General features: G+C 36.8%; 3 protein-coding genes across 3 annotated transcripts; all 3 read right to left on the reverse strand.

The window, feature by feature from the left end:
- Positions 1 to 551: 551 nt before the first annotated feature.
- LOC132299571 (uncharacterized) lies at positions 552 to 1,404 on the reverse strand. The gene is made up of 2 exons (XM_059796285.1): positions 712 to 1,404; positions 552 to 649 (listed from the first exon to the last, which is right to left on the reverse strand). The coding sequence occupies exon 1, from the start codon at positions 1,309 to 1,311 to the stop codon at positions 796 to 798; it is 516 nt and encodes a 171-aa protein (XP_059652268.1). The 5' UTR covers positions 1,312 to 1,404; the 3' UTR covers positions 552 to 649; positions 712 to 795.
- A 517-nt stretch (positions 1,405 to 1,921) lies between these two features.
- Positions 1,922 to 2,703, reverse strand: LOC132299570 (uncharacterized). Its single transcript, XM_059796284.1, has one exon. It carries the CDS (start codon positions 2,589 to 2,591, stop codon positions 2,067 to 2,069), a length of 525 nt encoding a protein of 174 aa, XP_059652267.1. The 5' UTR covers positions 2,592 to 2,703; the 3' UTR covers positions 1,922 to 2,066.
- Positions 2,704 to 5,815: 3,112 nt separating this feature from the next.
- LOC132299572 (intermediate cleaving peptidase 55, mitochondrial) lies at positions 5,816 to 22,796 on the reverse strand. The gene is made up of 14 exons (XM_059796286.1): positions 22,597 to 22,796; positions 21,921 to 21,995; positions 21,539 to 21,802; positions 21,173 to 21,265; positions 20,178 to 20,384; positions 19,643 to 19,746; positions 19,288 to 19,354; positions 19,095 to 19,202; positions 10,962 to 11,054; positions 10,150 to 10,240; positions 9,879 to 9,949; positions 8,470 to 8,525; positions 7,194 to 7,254; positions 5,816 to 6,151 (listed from the first exon to the last, which is right to left on the reverse strand). The coding sequence occupies exons 1-14, from the start codon at positions 22,642 to 22,644 to the stop codon at positions 6,038 to 6,040; spliced, it is 1,452 nt and encodes a 483-aa protein (XP_059652269.1). The 5' UTR covers positions 22,645 to 22,796; the 3' UTR covers positions 5,816 to 6,037.
- Positions 22,797 to 24,115: the final 1,319 nt, after the last annotated feature.

Consider the following 24,115-nt stretch of genomic DNA (forward strand, 5'->3'; position numbering starts at 1 on the left):
CTAACAACTTGAGCTTTAGGGTAAATAGGTAAACGTCCATCCGTTACCGTTGATATCAGAGCCAGACTCAGTTCTTGATCCGGTGTCACGCCAAACGCCCGATCCGAAAAGTGTTCGGGTCTTCACCTCGAGTAGACAAGGCAGTTCGACCGCAACGAGGACATTGCGTTGGTTCGATTGAGGGAGAATATTATAATGAGAGACTTGTCTCACATCGAATCTAAATAAAAAATGACATAAATTTAAATGTGTGAATATATAATACAACTTAATAATTTAATTTTTTGAATACATGAGCAAGTACTCACTAATTACACCTATATTAGATGGGTCGCTGGATAAGTAGATGAGCTGTCCCCTAAATCCCGAATGTGAAGCGACAATGCTAAGTTTTGAAAGATCTTAGGAAGATTCGTGAGAATCAAATAAAGACAAACCTCCACTCGATCATAAGTTACCTTTAAGAAAAATCTTTAATTAATATCTTATGAAAAATCATGTCAAGAAAAGAGAATGTTAAAAAGACAAACAACATCTGCTTCCTTCACAAGTTGCTTTTAAGAACTTACTTTATCATATATAAATTCTTCATGGAAATGAAAGGCAAATATGACACTAATGATGTAAATTAAACCATAATTCATAACATCTTTCTGGAATATATATATATAAACTTACACCTTTATGAAAATGTAAATTAACTTTTATTACCATAAACTCCAACAGTAGAAAACATGAGCATCAAAATACATAAACAGGGACACTAACCACTCTTTGATAGAGCTGTTGTTACATTTACACCTCCTTCACTTCACTCACCACTCCACCATTCACTCCATTGATTTCCTTCCCCTCCTTCACTTCCTTCCCTCCCTTCCCCTCCTTTCCTTCCTCGATCTGGAAAGCCGACACCGGAAAGGTCCGGAACAGCCCCGCCGGAGTCTGGAAGGTGATCTTTCCGGTGGGCGGGTCATCAACATAGATGTCACTGAGTGTGATCCACATCAGGAGCTCCTTGGTCTTGACACCAGTGACCTTCTTGAACTTGTTTTTCTCAACATAGGCAGTGATTTCAGGGGCGTAGCTCACAAGCTTGCCTATTTTCTCGAACTTGTGCTCCACTTTCTTCTTCTGTTTGAGCCAAACAAAGCCGGTCTCTTCTACGTAACCACTCTCTTCCATGTCTTGCAGGGGCAGGAGGCCATTGGGGAGGCAAATTTCTTTGAGCATAAACTTTGCCCTCTCTTGGCAGATATCATTTCCACGGTAGACCTCTGCTTTGGCTCGGATCTCTTCTGTGACCAGAGACATTTTTTCTTTTTCCTTTGTTTGGTTTCTGAGAATTTGCTCTTTTGATCTGTGTTTTGATGGATGGGATTGGGAGTAGTAGGATGGAAAGCCAAAGGTAGTGTTTAATTATATAGTTATGAAGCTATACATTTGCCCTTAAAGTTGTAGGAAACTGCAAAAATGCCACAGGTTGGGTTTTTTTTTTCCTTTTTTTTTTTTTTGTAACTTGGTAGATTCAAGACTCGTCAGTAGACTGTTTATGGTCGAGTCGAATCAAGATTCAAGGCCTGTCGATCGATCAACTGTTTGTGACTTAGTCGGATCGAGGTTCAAGGTCCGTCGATTGACAGTTCATAGTTGGGTCATATCAAAGTTCAAAGCCTATAAATCAACTGTTTGTGGCTCGACTGTTTGTGATGTGGCTGGATTGAGGTTCAAGGTCCATCGATCAACTTTTGTTGGGTTAGGATTTCATCGGCAAGTTAATACTGATATGGGTTCAACTTGACTTGACCCTTGATGACGTGGCATAAACCACATCCACAAAAGGCAAAGATGACGCTAATGATATAAATTAAACTAAGACAAAGATGACGATAATGATGTAAATTAAACTATAATTCATAGCAAATTTCTAATATATAAATATTAACTTTTATTATCATAAACTCCAACAGTAGAAAACATCAGCATCAAAATACATAAACATGGACACTTAACCACTATTTTTGAGTACTCAGGCTAATCGATCTCTTTGATCATAGTTGGTGTTACATTTACACCTCCTTCACTTCACTCACCACTCCACCATTCACTCCCTTGATTTCCTTCCCCCCCTTCCCTCCCTTCCCTCCCTTCCCCTCCTTTCCTTCCTTCCCTTCCTCGATCTCGAAAGCCGACAGCGGAAAGGTCCGGAACAGCCCCGCCGGAGTCTGGAAGGTGATCTTCCCGGTGGCCGGGTCGTCAACATAGATGTCACTGAGTGTGATCCACATCAGTAGCTCCTTGGTCTTGACACCAGTGACCTTCTTGAACTTGTGTTTCTCAACATAGGCAGTGATTTCAGGGGCGTAGCTCACAAGCTTGCCTATTTTCTCGAACTTGTGCTCCACTTTCTTCTTCTGTTTGATCCAAACAAAGCCGGTCTCTTCCACGTAACCACTCTCTTCTATGTCTTGCAGGGGCAGGAGGCCAGCGGGGAGGCAAATTTCATTGAGCAGAAACTTTGCCTTCTCTTGGCAGATGTCATTTCCACGATACATCTCTGCTTTGGCTCGGATCTCTTCTGTGACCAGAGACATTTTTTCTTTTTCCTTTGTTTGGTTCCTGAGAATTTGCTCTTAATTTTGATCTGTGTTTTGATGGATGGGAATGGGAATGGGAATGGGAATGGGAGTAGTAGGATGGAAAGCGAAAGGTGGTGTTTAATTATATAGTTGTGCAGCTATACATTTGCCCTTAAAATTGTAGTAAACTGCAAAAATGGCACAAGCTGGATTTTTTTTTTTCTTTGAAAATTCAAACAAACAAATCCATGGATACATCTTTTGTTCCACCCAAACAATTTTAGAAGTTGGTGAACCAACTTTCTTCTAAACGGTGCATTGTCATTAAATGAGTATATTCTCGTATACCACGCACCCAATGTCTACTCCCCAAAGACCGAAGATAAAAATCAATGTTGATTTCGGAACTCTATATTTTTTAATCTAATCACAATCTCATGGTAAAAGTTATAAAGAATAATACTTACCTCTTTATGGGTATGTTATAACTTAGGTTTTGTGATATGGTTGAATTATAATGCTACATTTGTCATTAATTTTATCCACCTCAATATAAGTAATTTATCTGTTCTTATTTATTTTCTAATGTCAGCAATGGGGAATTTTTCTTTATGTATCATTTTTGTGGTGTTAGAATTCAGTAATTGTGATCGTTTTTGCGGGTTGGAATTCAGTAATTGTGTCATGTACTGTAACACAATTAATAGCTTACAAGATGTAAAACTATTGCTTAAGCATCTTAAAGTAATTTATTATTTAAATAATGTGAAGTTTATGCAGAAGGTAAAATTGTTGAGGTCTTGTGGCGCATAGATATGGGTTAAGGAGACAAAATATTATATATATATATATATATATATATATTTTGGATAAAGTAAGGGGGCATAATGGTAAGTGGACAATGAGAGGCAAAACTGTAATTGAGATTAATATTGGGGGTATATTGGGGCATCCGGAACATGAGTAATAGTAGAACGGTTGGAACATTTAAAGCCAAGGTGCCACACTGAAGCTGAAACAGCGGTGGAAAGATTAGCCAATAAGCACGCGACACGAATACTGGTGTAGTTGGGAGTTTAATCTATTTAGTGAGGTGACGTGTGCAGTGAATGCAAGGCAAAATTAGTCTGGTAGTTGAAACCCTACCTACAATCCCTAAACAATGAATTCATGAAACTAACAACAAATCGAACTTTAACAAAAAATGCACATGGATAGGAATTAATATGGATATAAATGAACAAACTTTAACAAAAAAACAACAAATGGAACCACAAAGGGTTATAACAAACAAGTATTACAAGAGAGAGACCTGCATATGGACACAAATTAATATGGATATAAATGAACGGATATGTAATATTATTCAATAGTTTAAGTTTTTAATAAATGGGTAAGTGCTTATTCGTTTCAATTGGTATTAGAATCAGATTCAGTCATTGATCCAATATCACGCCGGAGGGTGTCCGGGTTTTCACCCCGAACAACACAAAGTGATTCGACCGCAACGAGAGCGTTGGATTCGGGTGGAGGAGAATGTTATAAGGGGAGACTTATCCCACATCGGATCTATAGAAAGTAACATGGGTATAAATGGGTAGGTATACAGTACTATCCAACAGTTTAAGTTTTTAAGTAAATGGACAAGCGAAAAGAAAATTTTAGATGATTTCAGACAATCTAAATAAAAAATGTGTAAGCTTTATTAATATAAATTCTTATAATGTGAAATCATCTTCAATTTAATTAAAATTAATGTTTAAGATTTTTTTAATCAAAAAGTTTGAATTGAATCATATCTCAAGTGTCTTCCATCTGAGACTATCTAATAATTTCTCCATCATTAGATCAATGTAAGAAATTAGACATATAATATCTTCTAGGATCAAACTATTTCACACTCGAAATGTAATTTATTATTATTTTTCTATATATAAAAAATGATTAGTTATATATCCGACTTTCAAACTCTAAATACCAGGTAACTTGTACGCGATCTACCTAGTAAATATAGGATAAAAAACATTAATGCACCACACAACGACCTCTTTATAACAAAACCAACCTGTCCACAGAGCTTTTAAAGTTGAATGGTAGTGACAAATGGTACTGGTTAGGCTAACAACTGTTCCCAATGTTATTGGACTTTGGTAGCTTGACAGTTCAAATCCATTCATTCTAGGTCTTAAATGCTTTTTGCCACAAAAATGCTAAAGGTTGAAACGTGAACGTATGTGACTTCAATGCTTCAGGCTGATGTGAGACCATCACCCAAAGGAGCAACCCTAGGACTAAAATGATGTCTAACACACACACATGTATATAAAAAGGATGGACCTAAGTCATATAAAGCGGAACGAGAGCGAATTTGAGAGCGGGAACATGAGAACGACAGAATTAAGTCATAAGTAGTGAGAAATTGAGCGAGAGTACGCGCGGAGCATGAAAGCGACACCCACTAAGAATGATTGTGTAACTTAGCACAATGATAAAGTTGTTTTATTGTGACATGAAGGATATAAGACTGTGTAGAGTTGGTGCACTTGACCTAGATACATATCTGGACCACAATGGATAATGATCCAGAGAGTGTTTCTAGTTTCTCACTAACAAAATTAGTAGTGGTAGCTACCATACAGTACGTTAATAAAATGATAATGAGGCAGCTAATAATGAAGCAGCTTAGACATTTACAGACTGCAAGAAATGGATGGCAACAACAAATAACTAAACCCTAGGTCTCGTTTGGCAACCGCATGTTTTGTGTTTCCATTTTCATTCAAAACAAAAACAACGATTTTGTTGTGATTTTTGTTCATTTGTGATTGAAAGTATGTTTGGTAATATAAAATTTACTACAAGCTTTTCGGATGCAAAAAGATATAAAACATGTTCGGTAAAATAGTGTTGCATGATTGAGTAATAAAATGACTTGTTAAAAGGGCCCGATACAGTGTTTTTTTGGTATTGTTCACTGCTAAGTATTTGTGCTACAATGCAAAAACATTGGGAAACATCAATTTGGTATTGGTGTTTTTTTATTTGGGCCTCTTTTCGGCAACGAATTGGATAATATTCAAATGGCAACAACCGGTTATCAAATGTGTTGCGTGGTTTTGCTTCGCTACATGTGACCAACCGCAACACGAAACACCACCACTTAGCAAACAGGCCCTTATCCATTTTCTTCACATTCACTGTTTATCAAAGCTATCACAGAACAAATGAAGCAATGGAAATGAAAAAAACAAATGGCCATAATGGTGGATATTCAAAATTTCTGTTATACAAGAACTAGGATACGGACTGATCTTATATGACGTACAATCAATGCAGAAAAACACCAAAAACAGGATGAAAAATGAGGTGCTTCCTGAAATAGAATGAAGATACACAAAATCATCTCAGTTTTCTCATTCAATTAATCAATTTCTTGAATCTTGAGAATTCCGAGGGGATCACTAACTGGATGCAGCTCTCATGATATTTTGAGTCTCAGTCCCCATTCCATGGCTGTAGTTGTTTATCAAGGACTCAATATGTTTAACTTCTTTCGGTATCGACCCAGTAAGGACCTGTTTGTAGGAGCAGATAGATCATTAGAAATTTAGACCTATATACATGGCCAAAAAGAAAAAACCTACCATAAAGCCAAACAGTTGTGACGAGAAATAACTGTACTGTTAAAAACATGATTCCTGTTATTAGGAAGAACAACCAATTCAACTCTCACGTTTCTGTAATTTAACCAGTTATAATGTTTTTAAAAATGCTTGATATTGTATTTTTTTATATTATTTGTAAACATTTGAAGAAACATTATGGTGTAATATGAAGATACGTAAAGAAAGAGCAAATGTTTGAAGCCGTTATAAGAGTTATAAGCCTAAGAGAAAGAGACCAAACCTAGGCAACCTAATTTGCCTAAACATTGATACACACACTTGGTCATGCTGTGTTGGAGCATGAATGGAAGGGATTCCCCTCTGAGTATCCACTGAGGCTATACCTTCAGTCAGAGTCTTGCAGAAGCATCTTCAGAGTAAAATGGAAGTGCAAGAGAGTTGGAACGACAAAACTGCATATAGTCCATACTGAAATCTAACCACCAGGCAATATCTAGTTTGAGTTGTATTCTTTTATTATAGTTACTTTGTCCCATTTTCATCTTTCATTATTTCATGATTGTCTATAATTCCAGCAATGCATTCTTATATCTAATTATATGATTTGCATGTGTACACACCATTAATTGCTTTCATATTTCTGCATTCGTTCAGATAATTTTTAATTTATGTATCTAATACAAGTTCAAATATAGGCCCTCTATAGGGATCCTCTTGAGGTTTTTTATAGAATTAACGTTCTCAGTCTCATTACCACTTTCACTCTCACTCTCATACCTTGATTTGTCATCTAAGACCCAATAGTAATGACCGAGACTCATATTGTTTAGCCCTGGAAGGCTCAAAGGAACTGGACACCCGAGCTCAAACCCCTCCCCTCCTCTTTGAGGATAGGGAGGTTATACCATTGGGCCAAAGGCCCTTTGGTAATCTTGTCTTCTTTATTTGTCACGCTATAACAGGAACATATGAATTCAGTTTTCAGATATACCTCATAACCCGATTCCGTTATAAGAACTTCATCCTCAATCCTTATCCCAATGCCTCGATACCTGCAATAAGTATCCTCAATATAATCAGATGCTTTACTGTCACCATACCCACACAAGGAGATGTAGCAGAATCGTGGCACAGAGAATAATAATTCAAAAGAGGAAATTAACTCGAAGAAATTTTCATAAAGTTAAAATCTTTTTATTGTTAGTCTGGAATTGTTGAGGGGTGTAAAAATTTAAATATAGTAAAGAAGATGAAATATGTACCTTTATCCTCGGAGTATCGGTAGAAAGTATATTTTTCTATTGTTGAATCATATGGAAACCCTCTTGAAAATTAATTACCAAAATGGGGGGGAGAAAACTCCCTCTAATTTAATGATCTAATTTTCTTTGGAAATAAAAAAGTGTCATAAAGATGAGTCTTGGTTTGGAAGATCTAATACTCCCAACAAATTTACTAAAACTCGTGACTAACTGAAAACTATTCTTGGGACTTTTTAAAATTCAGGATCCAGTTACCAGGCTTGTTGTTCAAAGCTGGACTGCCAAATAGGTTTTAAGGGTTTTATGCACAGACAAGAACCTGGAAAAAGAATTTGACTGGTGCTAACAAACAAAATTTGGTGGTCCAAGCTAGAAGTTTCTTGTGTGTCCTCTAGTAAGTTTTTAATCTGCTTCATTGGGTGACCTGACCAATATTTATGGGCCAACCAAATTCTATGGTTTTGAATTTCTCAAATGAGCATCCTCCTGTAATTGGACCTGACACCCTAATACGAATAGGGGAAGTTGAGTGTTTTAGCCCTGCTAGGAGTAATATTGTGGGTGTGTGTGCATTTGCTTGATCTTTCAAAAAAAAAAAAAATACTGACAAAAATGTCAAAAGGCCAACTTTGGGAGCTTTGAGAGAAAACTCATTGTTGTAAAATAGGATTGGAGTTTGAAATTTAAGGAATGTCCATTTTCTATTCTTATGTGGGCTTTAAGCCGAACCACATATTTGTTGTGTGCTTGTGAATGATTGTAAATTTTGCATTTTCCCATTTGAGACCTAACCTTAATTTGTTAGAGCATTAAATGCAACAAGTTAAAATATACCGTCCAATTGTGTAGGTGGTTCTATGATGGGACTCTGTATTTGGCCAGGACCAACACTTTTGTCCGATAGGGCAGTGAGATAAGCTGTGCCAAGGTTCTATCTGGTGGCAATGTTTGATTTGCAATTTTGCAAGTTAATAATATAAAAATATGAGGAACCACCACAAATACCTCTCTGGACCATCGAAAGAAGATGGGATGTAAACTCCTGGTTCAATTGTTATCACCTGTGCACAAATTTATTTTTGCAAAAGAGTCAGTAATAAAAGTAAAATAATAATAATAATAATAATGTAACAAAAAAAAAAATTCTATATGCACCAAAAGCAGGAAAATAGTAAAGAAAATAAAGAACACTTGTGTTAGATAGATGCAAGGCCCAACATAGCCAAAAGTAGTCTCTATATGTCCAGACAGTACACAGATTGATCTATGTGCACATCTTAATCGAGAAAATCAAATTTGGCTACTAATGTGTCCCCCAAAGAAAACCTTCTTAATGCTACTGAAAACAGGGTTTTAGAAAGGATGTATTCTAAAGAAATGTATACTTTTTATGTTTAATTTGCTTCTTTCCTTTGGCTCCTAGTATAAATATAAATACAAAAGCATATGCATAAATTAGTCTGTCAATACTTTTAAAAAAGCATTCGAATACTATGGTTTGTGACCAAAAATCTTGCCTTTGAGTTTCATTAAATCAATTAATAGCAAAATGCAAATGGAAAATCTGTGGCTTAAGTTAGTGTCCATGTGTGTGGACACAGATTTATTTGAACAGACACACTCGACACTACCAACACCCACGGCAGTTGGTTGCTTATGCTGTCCCCAAGGAAACCTTTTCAAATGTAGAAATATTAAATTTTTATACTTATACAACTGAGTATTATGTAGTATTGGGGTGTAATGCTAAAAGCATGGTCTGCCATGCATGAGAGTGAATGTTCGAGTACGAAAGTAGTCCCTCTATGTAAATCATGCCAAAGAATACTTTCAGATCCAAACTGCCCCTGGAACACCCAATGCCCTGCTATAGTAGAATCAACAGATTTCTCACAGGGTAGTGGATTTTCTTGAAATTATGCCGCAGTTTTGCATTACATTTACCATTATAAGTTTGATTTGCTTGCACTTTTAAATTTTAATTCATACGTTAAATATACACCACATTATTCATAGGTGTATTATGTCACCTTGACATCTATATTTTAGAGTTCCAAATTCAACATCCTAAACCCATTTTTGGATCCCAATACTTGTACGCAGAACAAAGCATCAATCAGAAAGAAAGATTTCTGAAGAAAAAGAAAAGTGCGGACAATTTTTGGCTCTCAGACATCAATTGGATAGAAATAGCACTATAAATGTTGCCGAATTCTAATAATATCAGTATACATGATAAAATTAACAAACCTTAATTTTATCATCTATACAATAACAATAACTCAGACACCAAGTGAAAAATAGAAAGTCGGGAGAGATAAATTAAACAAAACTCTCTCTCAATTGCCAACACAGAGGAGGGGGGAGGCAAAAAGAGTTTTAAACAGTAAAGTCAAGTCAGAAAAACTACTTACAACACCTGGCTTCAAAGGACGTTCACAGGAGATTGTAGAACAATCATGAACGTCCATTCCCAGAAAATGGCCTGCATGCCATAAAGAACCAAAACAAATGTTATTAATCACATCAAGCCAATACCAAATATCATTTATTTATCAAACAAAAGACTTAATGCTGAGATATTTTTTTTTTACTAAGAGTAAATTGCTACCGTAATGTTGCATTTTTTATTCCTCATATTGGCTCAGAAACAAACTGGAAGATTAAGAGATGGTAAAGAGAAACCTATGTTAGTGGGGTTCAGCTGATGGTAATGAAAATGGCGATCATCTTTCAATACTCCAATCTCCTTCAATCCTTTTCGCAGCTTGTCAACCTATACCATGTAGCATCTCAACATTAATACATCTGCATTGCTGTGCAGATATACATTTCTTAAAATGGTTCGAGCCGCTTCTTAGAACATGAAAATTTAGAGTTAACCAAATGCATATTCCCATTAGCAAAGGAAATCAAGATTTCCCAACCAGGTAATTCCCATGCCAAGGAATTAGTATGACTATATTGTCCAGAAATATAAAAAGATAAATCATGATAACACAAGATCAATATCCACCAAAAAATAATTGTTAATTAGTGTGTTGTATATAATAATTATGTGACGTCAGTTATGAGTTATAAGAAAAAAAATAAAGATTTTGCATAAGATCAAATAGCTAGGCATTCTATAAATGTTTCTCAGTATAGTGTCTGACAAGTGGAGATCACCCACTTGATATGACCAATTTTTAATGTGTTCCACCAAAGAAAACACAAAATTCAATCTATATTTCACTTCCATCAATAATGCGCAAAATTTAATTTACATAACTTAGGTCTTAATAAAATAAGCCAACTACTGAGTCATCCCGGGTTGGTGATTCAAGGGCAAGGTAAGAGAATGAAACAGAAAGAATTGGAAATGGGAAAATAAATAAATTTGAAGAAGAAGAAATCATTACCGATATCTTTTCTCAACAGCCAATTCAATATAATGGCCAAAAAGAGATGCAAAAAAAAAAAGAACCAATTTGGATTCATTAAAAGTTAAAACATACCGAGTAGTTGTGTATTTGACTGATGCTTGCGCCAGGTTTGCAAAGCTTCACACATTCCTTGTTTGTCTCTAAAATTAGATCATAAAGTTCTTCCTGAAATATACACATCCCAATAGTATGCCTCATTCATGATGCTATGTGCCATAGGCAAAATATAAAATAAAATAAAATTTAAGATAAAGGTTTAAGAAGGGGGGGAGGGGTGGTTTGTGGAACCCAGATAGTTGTAAAACAACATAAATTATGCTAGGAAGTTCTGTGCGCAAACAAACAATTAAGTGGACAATAAAAGGGCACTTTTGCATTGTACAACATGATAGACTATGATTAGGGGGTAGCAAAAAGAGATATAACTAGACATGAATATAGAAGAGTAATGACGAGATAAGTACTAGGATATATCAGACATATATGTATATATATCCCATTATGTGTTTAAACCTCTTCCAACCATTCAAAGACGGATTATGTTTAACTTGGAGTATGGGTGCTTCTTTGTTGTGATTCAACCAGGACTTGTCCTTTTCCATGTTGTTTTGCCGCTAATAAATCTCAAATCCTCATTTGACATGATAAGTAAAAGACACACGGTTTTCTCACTAAAAGGTAAGCTCTCAATGATATCACTAGGGGCGATTTCACCCTACTAGGGGCGATTTGAGGGCGATTTCACCCTACTAGGGGCGATTTGAGGGCGATCGTGGTTTCTTCGTCTAAGATGAAATCTTTTTTAGAAATTGCAAGGATTCCAAGAGTTACACTCAGAGGGGATGTGAAGTCGGCAACTCCTCATCGAGGGCCATCACTGTACATCGACGGGGGATCCGTCGAAGAGAGAAATACAGTTCTCTCATCTTGTTTGGTTGGCTGTTTCAACAAAGGAAGTTGGGGGGTCTGATCGGATTGAAGAATGGGCAGCTCGGGCATGGAATACGTCTACTTCCTGTAGGGTGGGGGTTACTCCCTTATCCGATTCACTTCTTCTGTTCAGGTTCCCTTCTCCGGCAAAGGCTTAACAGGTGTTGAAGGAAGGCTGGCAACAATGGGGTTCTGCAACCTTGCGGATCGATGTGTGGTCTTTAAGTGTTGGTTGTTGTGTGGTTCTCAGAGACAAAGGCCTCAAACAGATCCGGTTGTTTGGTCTTCCTCTTCATCTATGGTGCCACGCCTTATTTGTCTTAGTGTTGGCGGATTCGTGAACGTTGCTGCTGACGAGACGAGGGATGCCGAGTGTGTCCGAATCACAGTGAGAATTGGATTAGCTTTTCCGCCGTTTGTGTTTATTAACGATGACACTTTCTGTTATAAGGTTACGATTTGGGAAAAAGTTTCGCCGGAGTTGGTTCCTTCGACGAAGAGTCTTGAAGGTAGCGACAGGTCACATCTTATGACAAAGGAAGAATGGAACATGCTTCTCAGCAAAGGGGAAGATGGGTTGTTGCAGATCCGGCAATGGCTGAAGGACAGAGAAATACAAAGAGCGATGAAGTTTGTGGGAGGATGATCAAGTGGCAAACACGCGCCGGTTATGCGCATTGGTGCTGACAAACAGAAAGCTGCACGTGGCGGTCGTACAGGCTCCCATCCAGATTCTTCTTTATCCTTATCTCTAAGGGTTGGTGAAGAGATTGGGATTGGCCGCAACTCCGATTGGGCTAAGGTTGATATGGGCCGTAAGGTGGTAAGCCAGGCTAAGGGCAAGGCCTTAAGACATCATGGGCCTGTTAGTCACGGACTTATTAAGCCTAAGCCAAATATGACTTCGGATAGATTTGGGCCTCGGACAGGCCACACCAAACGAAGGGTTATGAAAAAAGGACCCAACTCCTTATCTGTTTCTTTTTTTAATAACCCAAAATCTTCATTGGGGCAGACTTAAAAGGACAAGCCCAAGCTCAGGTTCAGGCCCAATCCTCTTCTTCTTCTTCACAGCGTGGTACACCTCGCTAGTCGTTGATAGATAAAGCAAAGCGGAAATCGACGAACGCAACAGCCGGTCGCCAGGGCTCTAGATGGACCCGTAATGAAAAACAAAAGTGGGTAGCACGCTCTCCTGCCTCTAATCTCCCAGGTTTGAATTCTGTTGCTTTTTCTCAGAGTTTTTTCTCTTCTCCTTCTTCGTCTGAGATGTTAAGAAGTGGGGGAAGTGGTGTGGAAGAGTGTACGGATCAACAAAGGGAATGTTCCGGAGACATTGTTCCACGGATGGAAGGGTCACTATCAAAGAACTTGTTGGGGCAGTGAAGATTGCTCTAATGGAGTGACTGTATGTGTAGGAAAGGACCTGTATTTCAAGCTGACAGACGATTTAGTTGTGTCTTTGCTTAACGAACTTAGGCTTTTTGTTGCTCTGAAAGGCTTGAATTGTTTACCATCAGAAACTAAAGTGAATAATGTTCTTGACTTAATGACGACTGTCACATATGAGTCTGGAACAAAGATAGATTTACAGTTGAATGCGTTTGGGAATAGTGAAGAGAGTGAAGGGGAAGAGTATGATGTTCAGGTTCCTTCTCAACAGGTTTGTCCTCATGGTTTTCACCCTTGGATGGAAATGGATCATTTTGATGTAGACATAATGGAACCCCTGGCAGTTGTGCACTCTGATTGTTTAGGAACGACTGATGATTTGGGTATGAACTGGGTGAGTGACAATATTGGCATGGTTAGTGAAGCTTTGGGTGTTTCTTCGGAGGGTGATGATGATCGAACTCAGTCCATTCTTCATGCTATTGTGACAGGAAACGACATTACAGAGACCTATCAGAGCACAAAAGTTGGCAAAAATAGAAAAAAAAATTCACATCGGAAAGGGGAACAGGAGGTGAAGAACCTTATTTCCTATGTCAACTATGAGGGGAAGGATGGGGTGACTAAAGAAAGGGGAAGGACCAGAAGTGGGAAATGGGGGGGGAGGAAAGGAGATGATCATTTTTGGTTCTTAATGAAGCTACAAATTATTACATGGAACGTCCGTGGTCTAAATGATACGGATAAAAGAAGGGTGGTCAAGGTTGCTCTGAGGCAGTGGAACGCTCATGTTATATGCTTACAAGAAACCAAGATGGCCGCTATTTCTGATGAGGTGGTAAGGAGTCTTTGGGGAGGAAGTTTTGTGGAATGAGAAACTTTAAACGCTTCCGGCACATCGAGCAGAATTCTAATAATATGGGATCAAAGATGGTTTTCTTTGTCATGTGCGTTTCAGATGAAGGATGATAATTTTAAATGGGTCTTTTCTGGAGTTTATGGACCTATTATTGATAGTGATAGACCAGTCTTTTAGGAAGAACTCAGCTTTGTTAAGGAATTGCGGTCACTGCCTTAGTGTTTAGGCAGGGACTTTAATTCTATTAGGTCTCCGTTTGAGAGATCCTCCGGGGGTAGGTGGTCTTTGGAGATGACCCAGTTCTCTGATTTTATCGATGGCCACTTCCTTATTGATCTGTCATTGGAAGGGACAGTCTTTACTTGGTCTAATGGCAGAGATCCAGTCACTTTTTCAAGGTTGGATCGGTTCCTAATTTCTGGGGATTGGGAAGAAAAGTTCCCGGATGTTACTCAGGTGGCTTTGGTTAGGGTAACGTCCGACTATGTACCCTTAGTTCTCGATTGTGGAGGGATGAGATCTAGACGCACACCTTTCCGCTTTGAAAATATATGGTTAAGATCTAAGGATTTTCAAGGGAAAGTCCAGTCTTAGTGGGGGGAGGCATCTTTCACAGAATCTGCTAGCTATGTCTTAGCTAGGAAGTTTCAGGTTCTCAAATCTGAGCTTAAGAAGTGGAACAAAGAGGTGTTTGGGAATCTTGAATGGAAGAAGAACAGAGTCCTGGCTGATATTGTTGAAGTTGATCGTCTTGACGAGCTGGGGCAGGATGTGGAGTCTTTACGCTCTAAAATGTCTTATCAGGCGATTTTTGCGGATATTGTTGTTATGGAAGAGATTTCGTGGCGTCAGAGATCTTGGGCATTGTGGCTTAAAGAAGGTGACCGCAATACAAAATTCTTTCACAAACTTGCTAACGCTCATAGAAGCTGTAATCACATCGGGCGTATCCGTGTGAATGGTACAAAGTTGTGGAGAGAAGACGAGGTGCGTGGGGGAATTGTTTCTTTTTATCAATAGCTTTACACTGAGTCCTTGGGATGGAGACCTAAACTTGATGGTCTGCAGTTCAATTCTATTTCTATGCTAGATAATGACAGGCTTGAGGCTCCTTTCACTAAAGAGGAAGTTCTTAAGGCATTATCAAGCTGTAATCGGGATAAAGCTCCAGAGCCAGATGGATTTACCATGCGGTTTCTTAAGGAGAGCTGGAAGGTGGTACGCAATGAGGTAATGGGCACCTTTCAAGTTTTTCATTCTCATGGCACATTTGAGAAATCATTGAATGCATCTTTTATTGCCCTTATTCCTAAAAAGGGCAACGCCTCTGATAGTAAGGACTTTAGGCCAATCAGCTTAATGGGTTGCATGTACAAGCTTATTGCCAAAGTTCTCGTTCTCAAAATGCGGAATGTATTGGACGGAATTATTTTGGAGTCACAAAATGCTTTTGTTGGGGGACAGCAGATCTTGGATTCCGTTCTTATTGCAAGGGAATGTGTTGACTCTAGGTTGAAGAATGGTGTTCCTGGCATCTTATGCATACTTGATTTTGAGAAAGCCTATGATCACGTTAATTGGAAGTTTCTTCTTTACTTGCTTCGGAGGATGGGGTTCGGATATAGGTGGATTAAATGGATAGAAACTTGTATCTCGTCCGTTATGTTCTTGGTGCTTGTGAACGGATCTCCCACTGATTTTTTTGCGAGTTCGCGCGGCTTAAGACAAGAAACCCCCTATCGTCTTTTTTATTCCTTATTGTCATGGAGGGATTGAGCAGATTAATGAAAAGACCTGAGGATCGGAGTTTTTATCAGGGGGTTCAAAGTAGGTAAAGATGCTGCCAATCAGATAGAGATTTCCTATTTGTTGTTCGTGGACGATACCTTAGTTTTTTGTGATGCTGATGTCTCCCAACTCACATACTTGAGGTGCATACTTGCTTGTTTCCAAGCGGTGTCCGGACTTAAAATTAATGTTTAAAAGAGTGTGCTTGTCCCAGTGGGGGATGTTCCAGATATTTCCTCCGTAGCTGCAGTTCTTGGGTGTGGAGTGGGCGCTTTTCCACTTCCTTATTTGGGGCTGCCTTTGGGAGTTTCCTCTAGGAGAGTAGGGAGTTGGGATCCGGTGATCAACAGGTATGAAAAGAGATTGGCAAGATGAAAAAAACAGTCTCTCTCGAAAGGGGGGAAGGTCACTCTTATTAAGAGTAACCGCTCGTCCCTTCCCACTTATTTTTTATCTTTATTTCAAATTCCATGCTCTGTCACTGAACGGATTGAAAAAATTTAACGTGACTTTCTTTGGGGCGGAAGAGGAGAGGAGTTCAAGTATCATCTTGTTAATTGGGAGCAAGTTTGCAAACCTTTGAAATTTAGCGGTTTAGGCATTCGGAAGCTGGTCCCTTTCAACAGAGCTTTTTTGGGTAAGTGGTTATGGAGGTTCGATAAAGAGCGTCATCATCAGTGGAGAAGAGTTGTCTCGTGTCGATTAAGGGAGGAGAGTGGGGGTTGGTCCTCTCGTCCTGTTTCTGTCACGAGAGGCGTTAGCATGTGGAAATTCATTCGGAAGGGTTGGGATGTGTTTTCCACCCATATTTGATTCAAAGTTCGCAATGGTAGGCACATTCGTTTTTGGGAAGACTTGTGGTGTGGTGATCAGCTATTGTCTCTTTCATTTCCTCGCCCCTTCAGTATTGTCGAAAACAAGCATGCTTACGTAGTTGATTGTTATCACCTTGATAGCAGTGGGGTTACATGAGATGTGTGTTTTAGGCGCTCTTTTAAAGATTGGGAGATGACAGAAGTGTGCGCTCTTTTGGATTTGTTGTATAGACAGAAGGATGTTAGCAGAGGTTGTGATGATATTTTGTGGGTCCCTTCCTCTCATGGTAAATATGGAGTACGATCCATGTTCGTGTGTTTGTCCAACTTCGCTAACCAAGATTTCCCATGGAAGTCTATTTGGCGCTCCAAAGCTTTTCTTAGAGTTGCATTTTTTGTTTGGACTGCCACCTGGGCAAAGATTTTGACATTGGATAATTTGAGAAAAAGAGTAATACCATTGTGAACTGGTGTTGCTTATGCAAAACAGATGGTGAGTCCGTGGATCACATTCTTATGCATTGTCCTGTGGCGTATGATTGTTGGAATCTTATCTTCAGTATTTTTGGTGTTCAGTGGGTGATGTCTGAGCACTCTTTTCAATTCATCAACGCATGGAGAAGATGCCCAGTTAAAGGTCATGCGCGTGATTTTTGGAGGATTGATCCACATTATGTTTGGCGGTGTATTTGGAGAGAGAGAAATAACAGAAATTTTGAAGGGAAAGAATCGACTATAGCTAATTTAAAATCTCATATTCTCCGTTCTCTTTTTTGTTATTTAAGAAGAAGCGCTTGCTCCTTGATTGCTGATTTTTTTGACCTTTTGGACTCTATTGGTCCTTAGGGTTTTCGTTCTTGTGTATCAGGGACGCGTTCCCCTTTTGAACGCTTTTCTAATATATTTTACTTATCAAAAAAAAAAAAAAAAAGTAAAAGACACGCGGTTTCTTGACTACCCAACATTTTGAATTGAAAGGTCCTTTAACCTTATAGATGTCTCCTAATTTTTCCCTTTTCTTTTATAAAAATAACTCAATCTCCTAAATTTTCCTCTATTTCATGTCTTTTCTGATCTCTTGGAATCCTGCTCCAAATGGATAAATTGATCCAAATAACAAATATGGTTACTCCTAATTACCTGATTGTCAATATTCGCTGTTCACCCTAATTTTCTTCTTTTTCTCATTTAGTTTTGAAAAATGTCTGTTAGTAGCATGTGTGCAGGACATGGGACGAATAGCGAGGGACCACAATTGGTGTTGTATACCAGTTTCAAGCCTCTTGCACAATCTTCAATGAAACTATAGAAGTTCTAGCAAATAATAAAGGATAATCAAGACCCAAAATTGGACATGATAACAGTCCATATAGAAGAAAAAGAAAATGAAGAGAAGAACAGAAAGTATGAAATCTTGGTGTGAGAACCAATGCATTTCTCAGGCCTAAGAGACCTCTTCATGGAATTTGATTTGTTGCTGGGACAATATTTTCATCACCAATCACTAAATTTTCACATGTTGCAGAAAACCAGTAAAATACTGTAAATTGAGAAATAATATTTTTTAAACTGCCAAGTAAATAAGAAGAAGCAACAATGAATAAGCTACTAGTAGTAGTCATAGACAACAAAAAAAAAAATTAAAACGGAATTATTACAAATTCAGATGTTGTGGATGTTGTGGATACTTAAAGAAACTTGCAGAACGTTGATAATAGAAATTTTGAACATGCTAAGTAAAGTAATTTGATAACAGCCTGTTCTCCATTAGATCAGTCTACTCACACCTATTTGCCCCAAGGCTATGCTTTTTTGCGGGCTAAGCTTATTTGGCATCATCCCCAAGTTGTTACCTTCTCTTGGACTAAATCAAAGATAATCATCTACAATGGACTACTCGGTTAGGCACAATCGGTCTGTTCCCAGCAGGTTCATTATTGAAAGAAAGATGCTGATGCAATGGATTACCTTTTCATATGTCTCCCAGTAACTGAGATGTTTGACATGCTTTCTTTTCTCTCTTTGGTATTTGTTGGGTATAACATGAAGGAAGTAACCGGTAAATCAATATATGTAGAAAAAATGGCAAGCTTCTCTGCATATTAACCCCCCTTGCAATTGGTGTTGTGTTTAGAGAATGAAACAAAAAAGACTTCTGAGAATGAGGAACTTCTGTTTTTTTAGTTATCAGGGATTGTTTGAGAAATCATTATTCTATAATAGACTGCTTCAGAGTCATTATCATCTGTGATTTCCGATTGTTCTTATTTGGCCTCCATCCTTGTCATGTACTTTGGTTTTTCCATCTTAATTTTAAATAAACCAGATTTCATAATATATATATATATATATATATATATATATATATAAAATTATATATTCTAAGACTGTTGATGATTTGAAGCAAAATGGAATACATACATTAACAGGAGAAAAGCTGCCGCACGGTGGCCAGGTACGAGTTAGATCACTAACATAACCGTGCAGTTCACATCCAACATCCATCAACACGAGGTCCCCATCTTTGATCTGTTAATGCAATTCATTTTAATTACAAAATGGAGTATTTCTATACATGAAAAGTGAATATAATCATTACATTCAATTAACTTACCGTCTGGTCATTTCGAGAATAATGTATAACACTACCATTATGCCCACCACCAACCACAGGGTTGAATCTAGTAAAGGAGAAAAAAGTTGTAAATAATCAGCACACTCTTTGACTAGAAGCATTATGGCGAAGAAGTCCTTGTAATACTACCAGAAGGCCCATCACCAACCACGGGGTTGAATCTAGTGAGGGAGAAAATCAAGTTTGTAGAGCATTGGATTTAATCTTGCTTAGAGTGTCACAGAAAAGCAGAAATTAAATACACCATCTTCCATTCAACCCAACGTCTTCCAGTAAAAGAATAAAGCACAAGAGTTGGGTGTAGAAAAAATCAGTCAGGGAAGAAAAGGCTTACGCCATTCTTTGGGCACCTCTCATTTTGCATTCATATTCAACCTTAGCTGCTAGCATACCCTCATGAGGAAATGTCTTTGAATGCAGCATTGTCTGCAAAAGAGCCTATACATGACAAAAACACATATTTCTAAATATTCAGTTGTAGTACAGATATATTGATCATTACAAAGACCTACCATATCAAAAACATCAATGACCTAACATATATTGGCATATTGCTAAGTATTCAATTACAGTTTATTGGTCCAGCGCATCCTTGTTATCGTAAAATTGGTTCAAATCTAAACAGATGTGATTATAAAATAAAGAGTTGGTCTAAAGTTTTATAACATGACTTTACACAACTCCAACATTTACGTACACTTGTATTTTGGTCTCCTTTATCATACTAATTACCACCACATCACAAGGTCTAACAGAGACTCGTGAAATATCACTAATGACCATGAGGAAAAGGAACATCCAAGTATTAGGCTCATCCACTAAAGTCCAATCAAAATATTCGGCAAAATTTTGAATGAATGAGTGAGTACCTGGCTACCTATTGAAGCAGAGTCCCTCATTAATTTAAGCTCAGCTGGTGATTTTATCCACCGTGCTTCGTGGGTGTATACAGAAAGATCTTTCACTTTTCCACTGGAATCAGCTTTCTGAAAGGCCTCCAAGTCCATATAGCTCGGTATAGCTGTATTCAAATTATGGAACAATTTGGAGGAACTTCTTATCATGTCTGGGAGGATCTTCAACCACCGGTTACAAAAATAAATATAAAAATAAAAGGAATGTGAGCAACTACAGTTGGGTAAGTCAAACCAAGATAACATGAAAAATAGATTGCATGTTTTAATGGGGGAAAAGAAAGAGAAATAAAGTTGAAATGATGTAGAGCCTTGTTATACAAAGGCGCAAAGACTAGGATTCCTTGGCATATTCTTTGTTTAATAGTAATAATCCCAATTGGAGTATTTTGTAATATGAAATATTAAGGTTATCTGAAACTGGTACTTCTATTAATATTCATTTTGTTATAGGGTTTGTATATTCTTAGGCCATGTTTAATTGGTCATAATCTAGGATACTTCGGGCTTCCATTCCCATTCCAACTAATTTCCACATTTACACACATTATAAAGGGCTAGCCTACTGCATGAGGCTCATGCCATTGCAAGGTCCGGAGAGGGTTAGATGTATGCAGTCTTGCCTTCGCATGGAGAGGTTGTTTCTGGTTTGCAATCCTATTCCATATACTACTAATACTTATTTCTCTGCTATTCGTACTCATTTCTTTTATATTCTTAAAAATTCTTTAAGTGATTGTAGACAGCATCAGTTTAAAATTGGAAGTGTTTTATTGTATCATGCAACTAACTAACAGGGAGCAAATAGGCTTCCATCTCATGCTAGTCCTCCATTATCTCACACTGGTTGTAACTATGGAAGATATTTTGTCAATATAGTACAATTGCAGCTTGATTTAATTACTTTTTTACATGTTCTCAGAATAATCAAAGCAAAATAACCAACTCACCTCACGCAATCTTTTCATTGGATATGATTGTTCAGCCTTGAATGTGTCTAAAGCTGCATCAACTCCGGCAATGTGTCCTTGCCAAGAAACATCCTAAAATATATTTAATAGATAATTAGTCATGTATCAAGTTTTTCTATGTGCAGTACAGCATCTATATCGGTAGTTTCATCAGCAAATATGCATATTTATGTATACTATAATATTAAATAGATAGTACATCAAAAAATACAGCTTAAAAACATCCTTTTATGTTTGAAATGGTGCTGCAAACTGCATGTCTAATTTATCCAAACCACATAAATGTAAAATTCAACAGCATTAATCGGGTATTAAGAAAATCCTATCAAACGAGTTTAGGCATACATGAGGACTTGCTTCTGGCATGAACATGCATAAACCACACTCTTGACCTAAAACTGCTATACCCCCAGGTTGTTGGCAGCCTGTAATGTAAGAATAATCAGCATCCTGTCGAAATGTGTAAGGCACGACATCATTCATCATCTTTACTGGTGCAGCAGCAATTATTGCTAAACTCTTCTCCGGAAGAAGCTCCAACAATTTCTTCCTTCTCGAGATATATTCTTCACTAGTTATGCCAGGTGTGATCTCCCCTTCTTTTAGTAACTACAATCATAAAAATGACAATTATAAATAGTTTAACAGAAGGCAAGAAAAAAAAATTATAAAAAAAACACACACACACACTAATCAGAATAGTGAAATAGATGTTGAAAAGCATCACCTGAGGGTGAGTAGCAGCAGTTGGCTGCCCCACATCAACGACCCTCTTGCTAGAATATGAACGGCTTTTGGCTACCTATATTACCGAATTCACCAAACATTGACATGAAATCGAATCAAATAAGCATGCCAAATGTAATTTATACAATTGCAAATCAATAATTGAAAATTTAAACCCAAAATTGGACCATACAAATGAAGACCCATCACTTAGAGTAATCAAATGCTAGTTATGCAAAAGAACAATAGCATAAAGCATTTCATTGAAAATTAAACTACAACAACTCCATTACTACAAGAAAGCATATAAACACACAATCATCAAACTTGGAGGCATGAAAAAACTAATCAGTGATCAAAGCCCACAAATTACTTTGAGCAAATTCCATCTATAATATAAAATGAAGATACAAAATCATAAATTTTTCAATCAAATTCAATAAACATGTTGCGCAGTCCTCTACTCTTTTAGTGAACATATACAGGATTAAGACCAGAAGCTACATGGAAAATCGAAAATGAGGAGTACCCATTTACTAATTCAATCCAAAAAACACAAAAATAATAATAATAATAATAATAATAATAATAATAATTAAAAAAAAAATACGATAAAATTAAAATATACGTATGTATCTATATAAGCACGTGTTATTATAGTTGAGAGAAGTACGAACTTGATTAAAAGAAATCCTTTGAAGAAGTTTTCTTTGGAAAATCAGCATTCTTTGCTTCGCGTTCTTCCGCACGATGTTGTATACTTTGATGGTTATGTATGTACGATGTATATAAACCTCGAATCTACAATTTGTTTGTGGGAGTCTCTAACTATTCTTCGTTTAGGGTTTAGGCCACTGGGTTTTTGAATTTGCTGAATCGCCCCCTTTTATTTGTTAGTCAAATATTGCACACTGGTACAAAGCCAATATTGTAATTTGATTTGCGCCACAATGGCGTATATTGGCGTGGAAAATATTTTTTTGAGAAATAATTGTTTGGGTTAACTTCGTGAAAATCCATTCATAGCTAGTCAAACAATTATGTTTCATATAATTCTTAACACATCTATATACTTAATAATTTATAATTTATTTTCAAAAAAATCATTTTAATTATCATATAAGAGAGTATATATCAATTTTTATATATTGTCTATTAATTATTCATAATCTAACTCTCTCTCTTTAGGAATAATTTGTACTAATTATTCATAATTTTACTCTCTATATTTTGTAAAAAAAATTATTTTTGTATAAAATGTCAACTCTCGAACTCGACCCATCACACTTGACAAGCAATAAACGTAGCAAGTTGAATGATTTATTCAATAGAAAATAAAGTTAATAGCCGAATTTATTGGTAACATCTCACTAAAACTAATTCAATTGATTATTAATATTAGAAGTAAATTTTATGAAATTAGAGATTGATGTTATCATGAAATCAGAAATATTAATGACATAAAGAACATCCAATGAATATTTTATATCTTAAAAAAAGTGAAATACGCGTGACTCTATACTTGGAGAAATTATTAGATGGTTTAGATCCATGAACACTTGGTGAACCAATTTAATTTAGACTTTTTGATTAAGAAATAGGCCCACAATAGTGTATTAATATATTACAAAAAAAAAAATATCAACAACGGTCTGGATTTACTCCAAGTTGTTGGTGTGTATTATTTTTTTCTTGTTTTTTTTAATCTCCACTATTTATGTTATAAAAATTATTTATTAGAAAAATAAATGATTTTTTTTTCTTTTCCAAAAGGCTAAATGTTTTGCAATAGACACATCCACCTGATGAGTCAATATCCCTCCTACCAAGGCCGGCTCGGGCGTTAGGCAACTAAGGCTCCAACCAATAGGAAAGCCCCAAAATTTTAAAATTTCCTTATATTAAGTTATATTATAATTATTTCCTAATATTGTAAACTCTAATAAATATAAAAAATTTATATTAGGCCTCAAAGATTTATATCCTAATATTGTAAACTCTAATAAATATAAAAAATTTATATTAGGCCTCAAAGATTTATATCCTAAAATAGCTTCTTCTTTTTTTATCCCACTCAGTTTCAATTTTATATTTGGCCTCAAATATTATAACCTAAAATAACTTTTTCTTTTTTTCTTTTTTCTCTCTCCCATTCATTCCGATTTTATATTAGGCCTCAAATATTATATCATTATA

Source organism: Cornus florida, unplaced genomic scaffold (genome assembly GCF_030987335.1).
Source record: "Cornus florida cultivar Cherokee Brave unplaced genomic scaffold, ASM3098733v1 CherokeeBrave_3.0.0_Hap2_Chr03, whole genome shotgun sequence".
NCBI lineage: Eukaryota > Viridiplantae > Streptophyta > Magnoliopsida > Cornales > Cornaceae > Cornus > Cornus florida.

Excerpts from the sequence above, each read along its gene's own strand:
- LOC132299571 (XM_059796285.1), bottom strand. The coding sequence starts at position 1,311 with ATGTCTCTGGTCACAGAAGAGATCCGAGCCAAAGCAGAGGTCTACCGT.
- LOC132299570 (XM_059796284.1), bottom strand. The coding sequence starts at position 2,591 with ATGTCTCTGGTCACAGAAGAGATCCGAGCCAAAGCAGAGATGTATCGT.
- LOC132299572 (XM_059796286.1), bottom strand. The coding sequence starts at position 22,644 with ATGCTGATTTTCCAAAGAAAACTTCTTCAAAGGATTTCTTTTAATCAA. Across the intron at positions 19,203-19,287 it reads ATTCTCGAAATGACCAGACG|ATCAAAGATGGGGACCTCGT; the intron begins GTAAGTTAATTG and ends TTGCATTAACAG. Across the intron at positions 11,055-19,094 it reads GCAGCTTTTCTCCTGTTAAT|GAAGAACTTTATGATCTAAT; the intron begins GTATGTATTCCA and ends TGTATATTTCAG.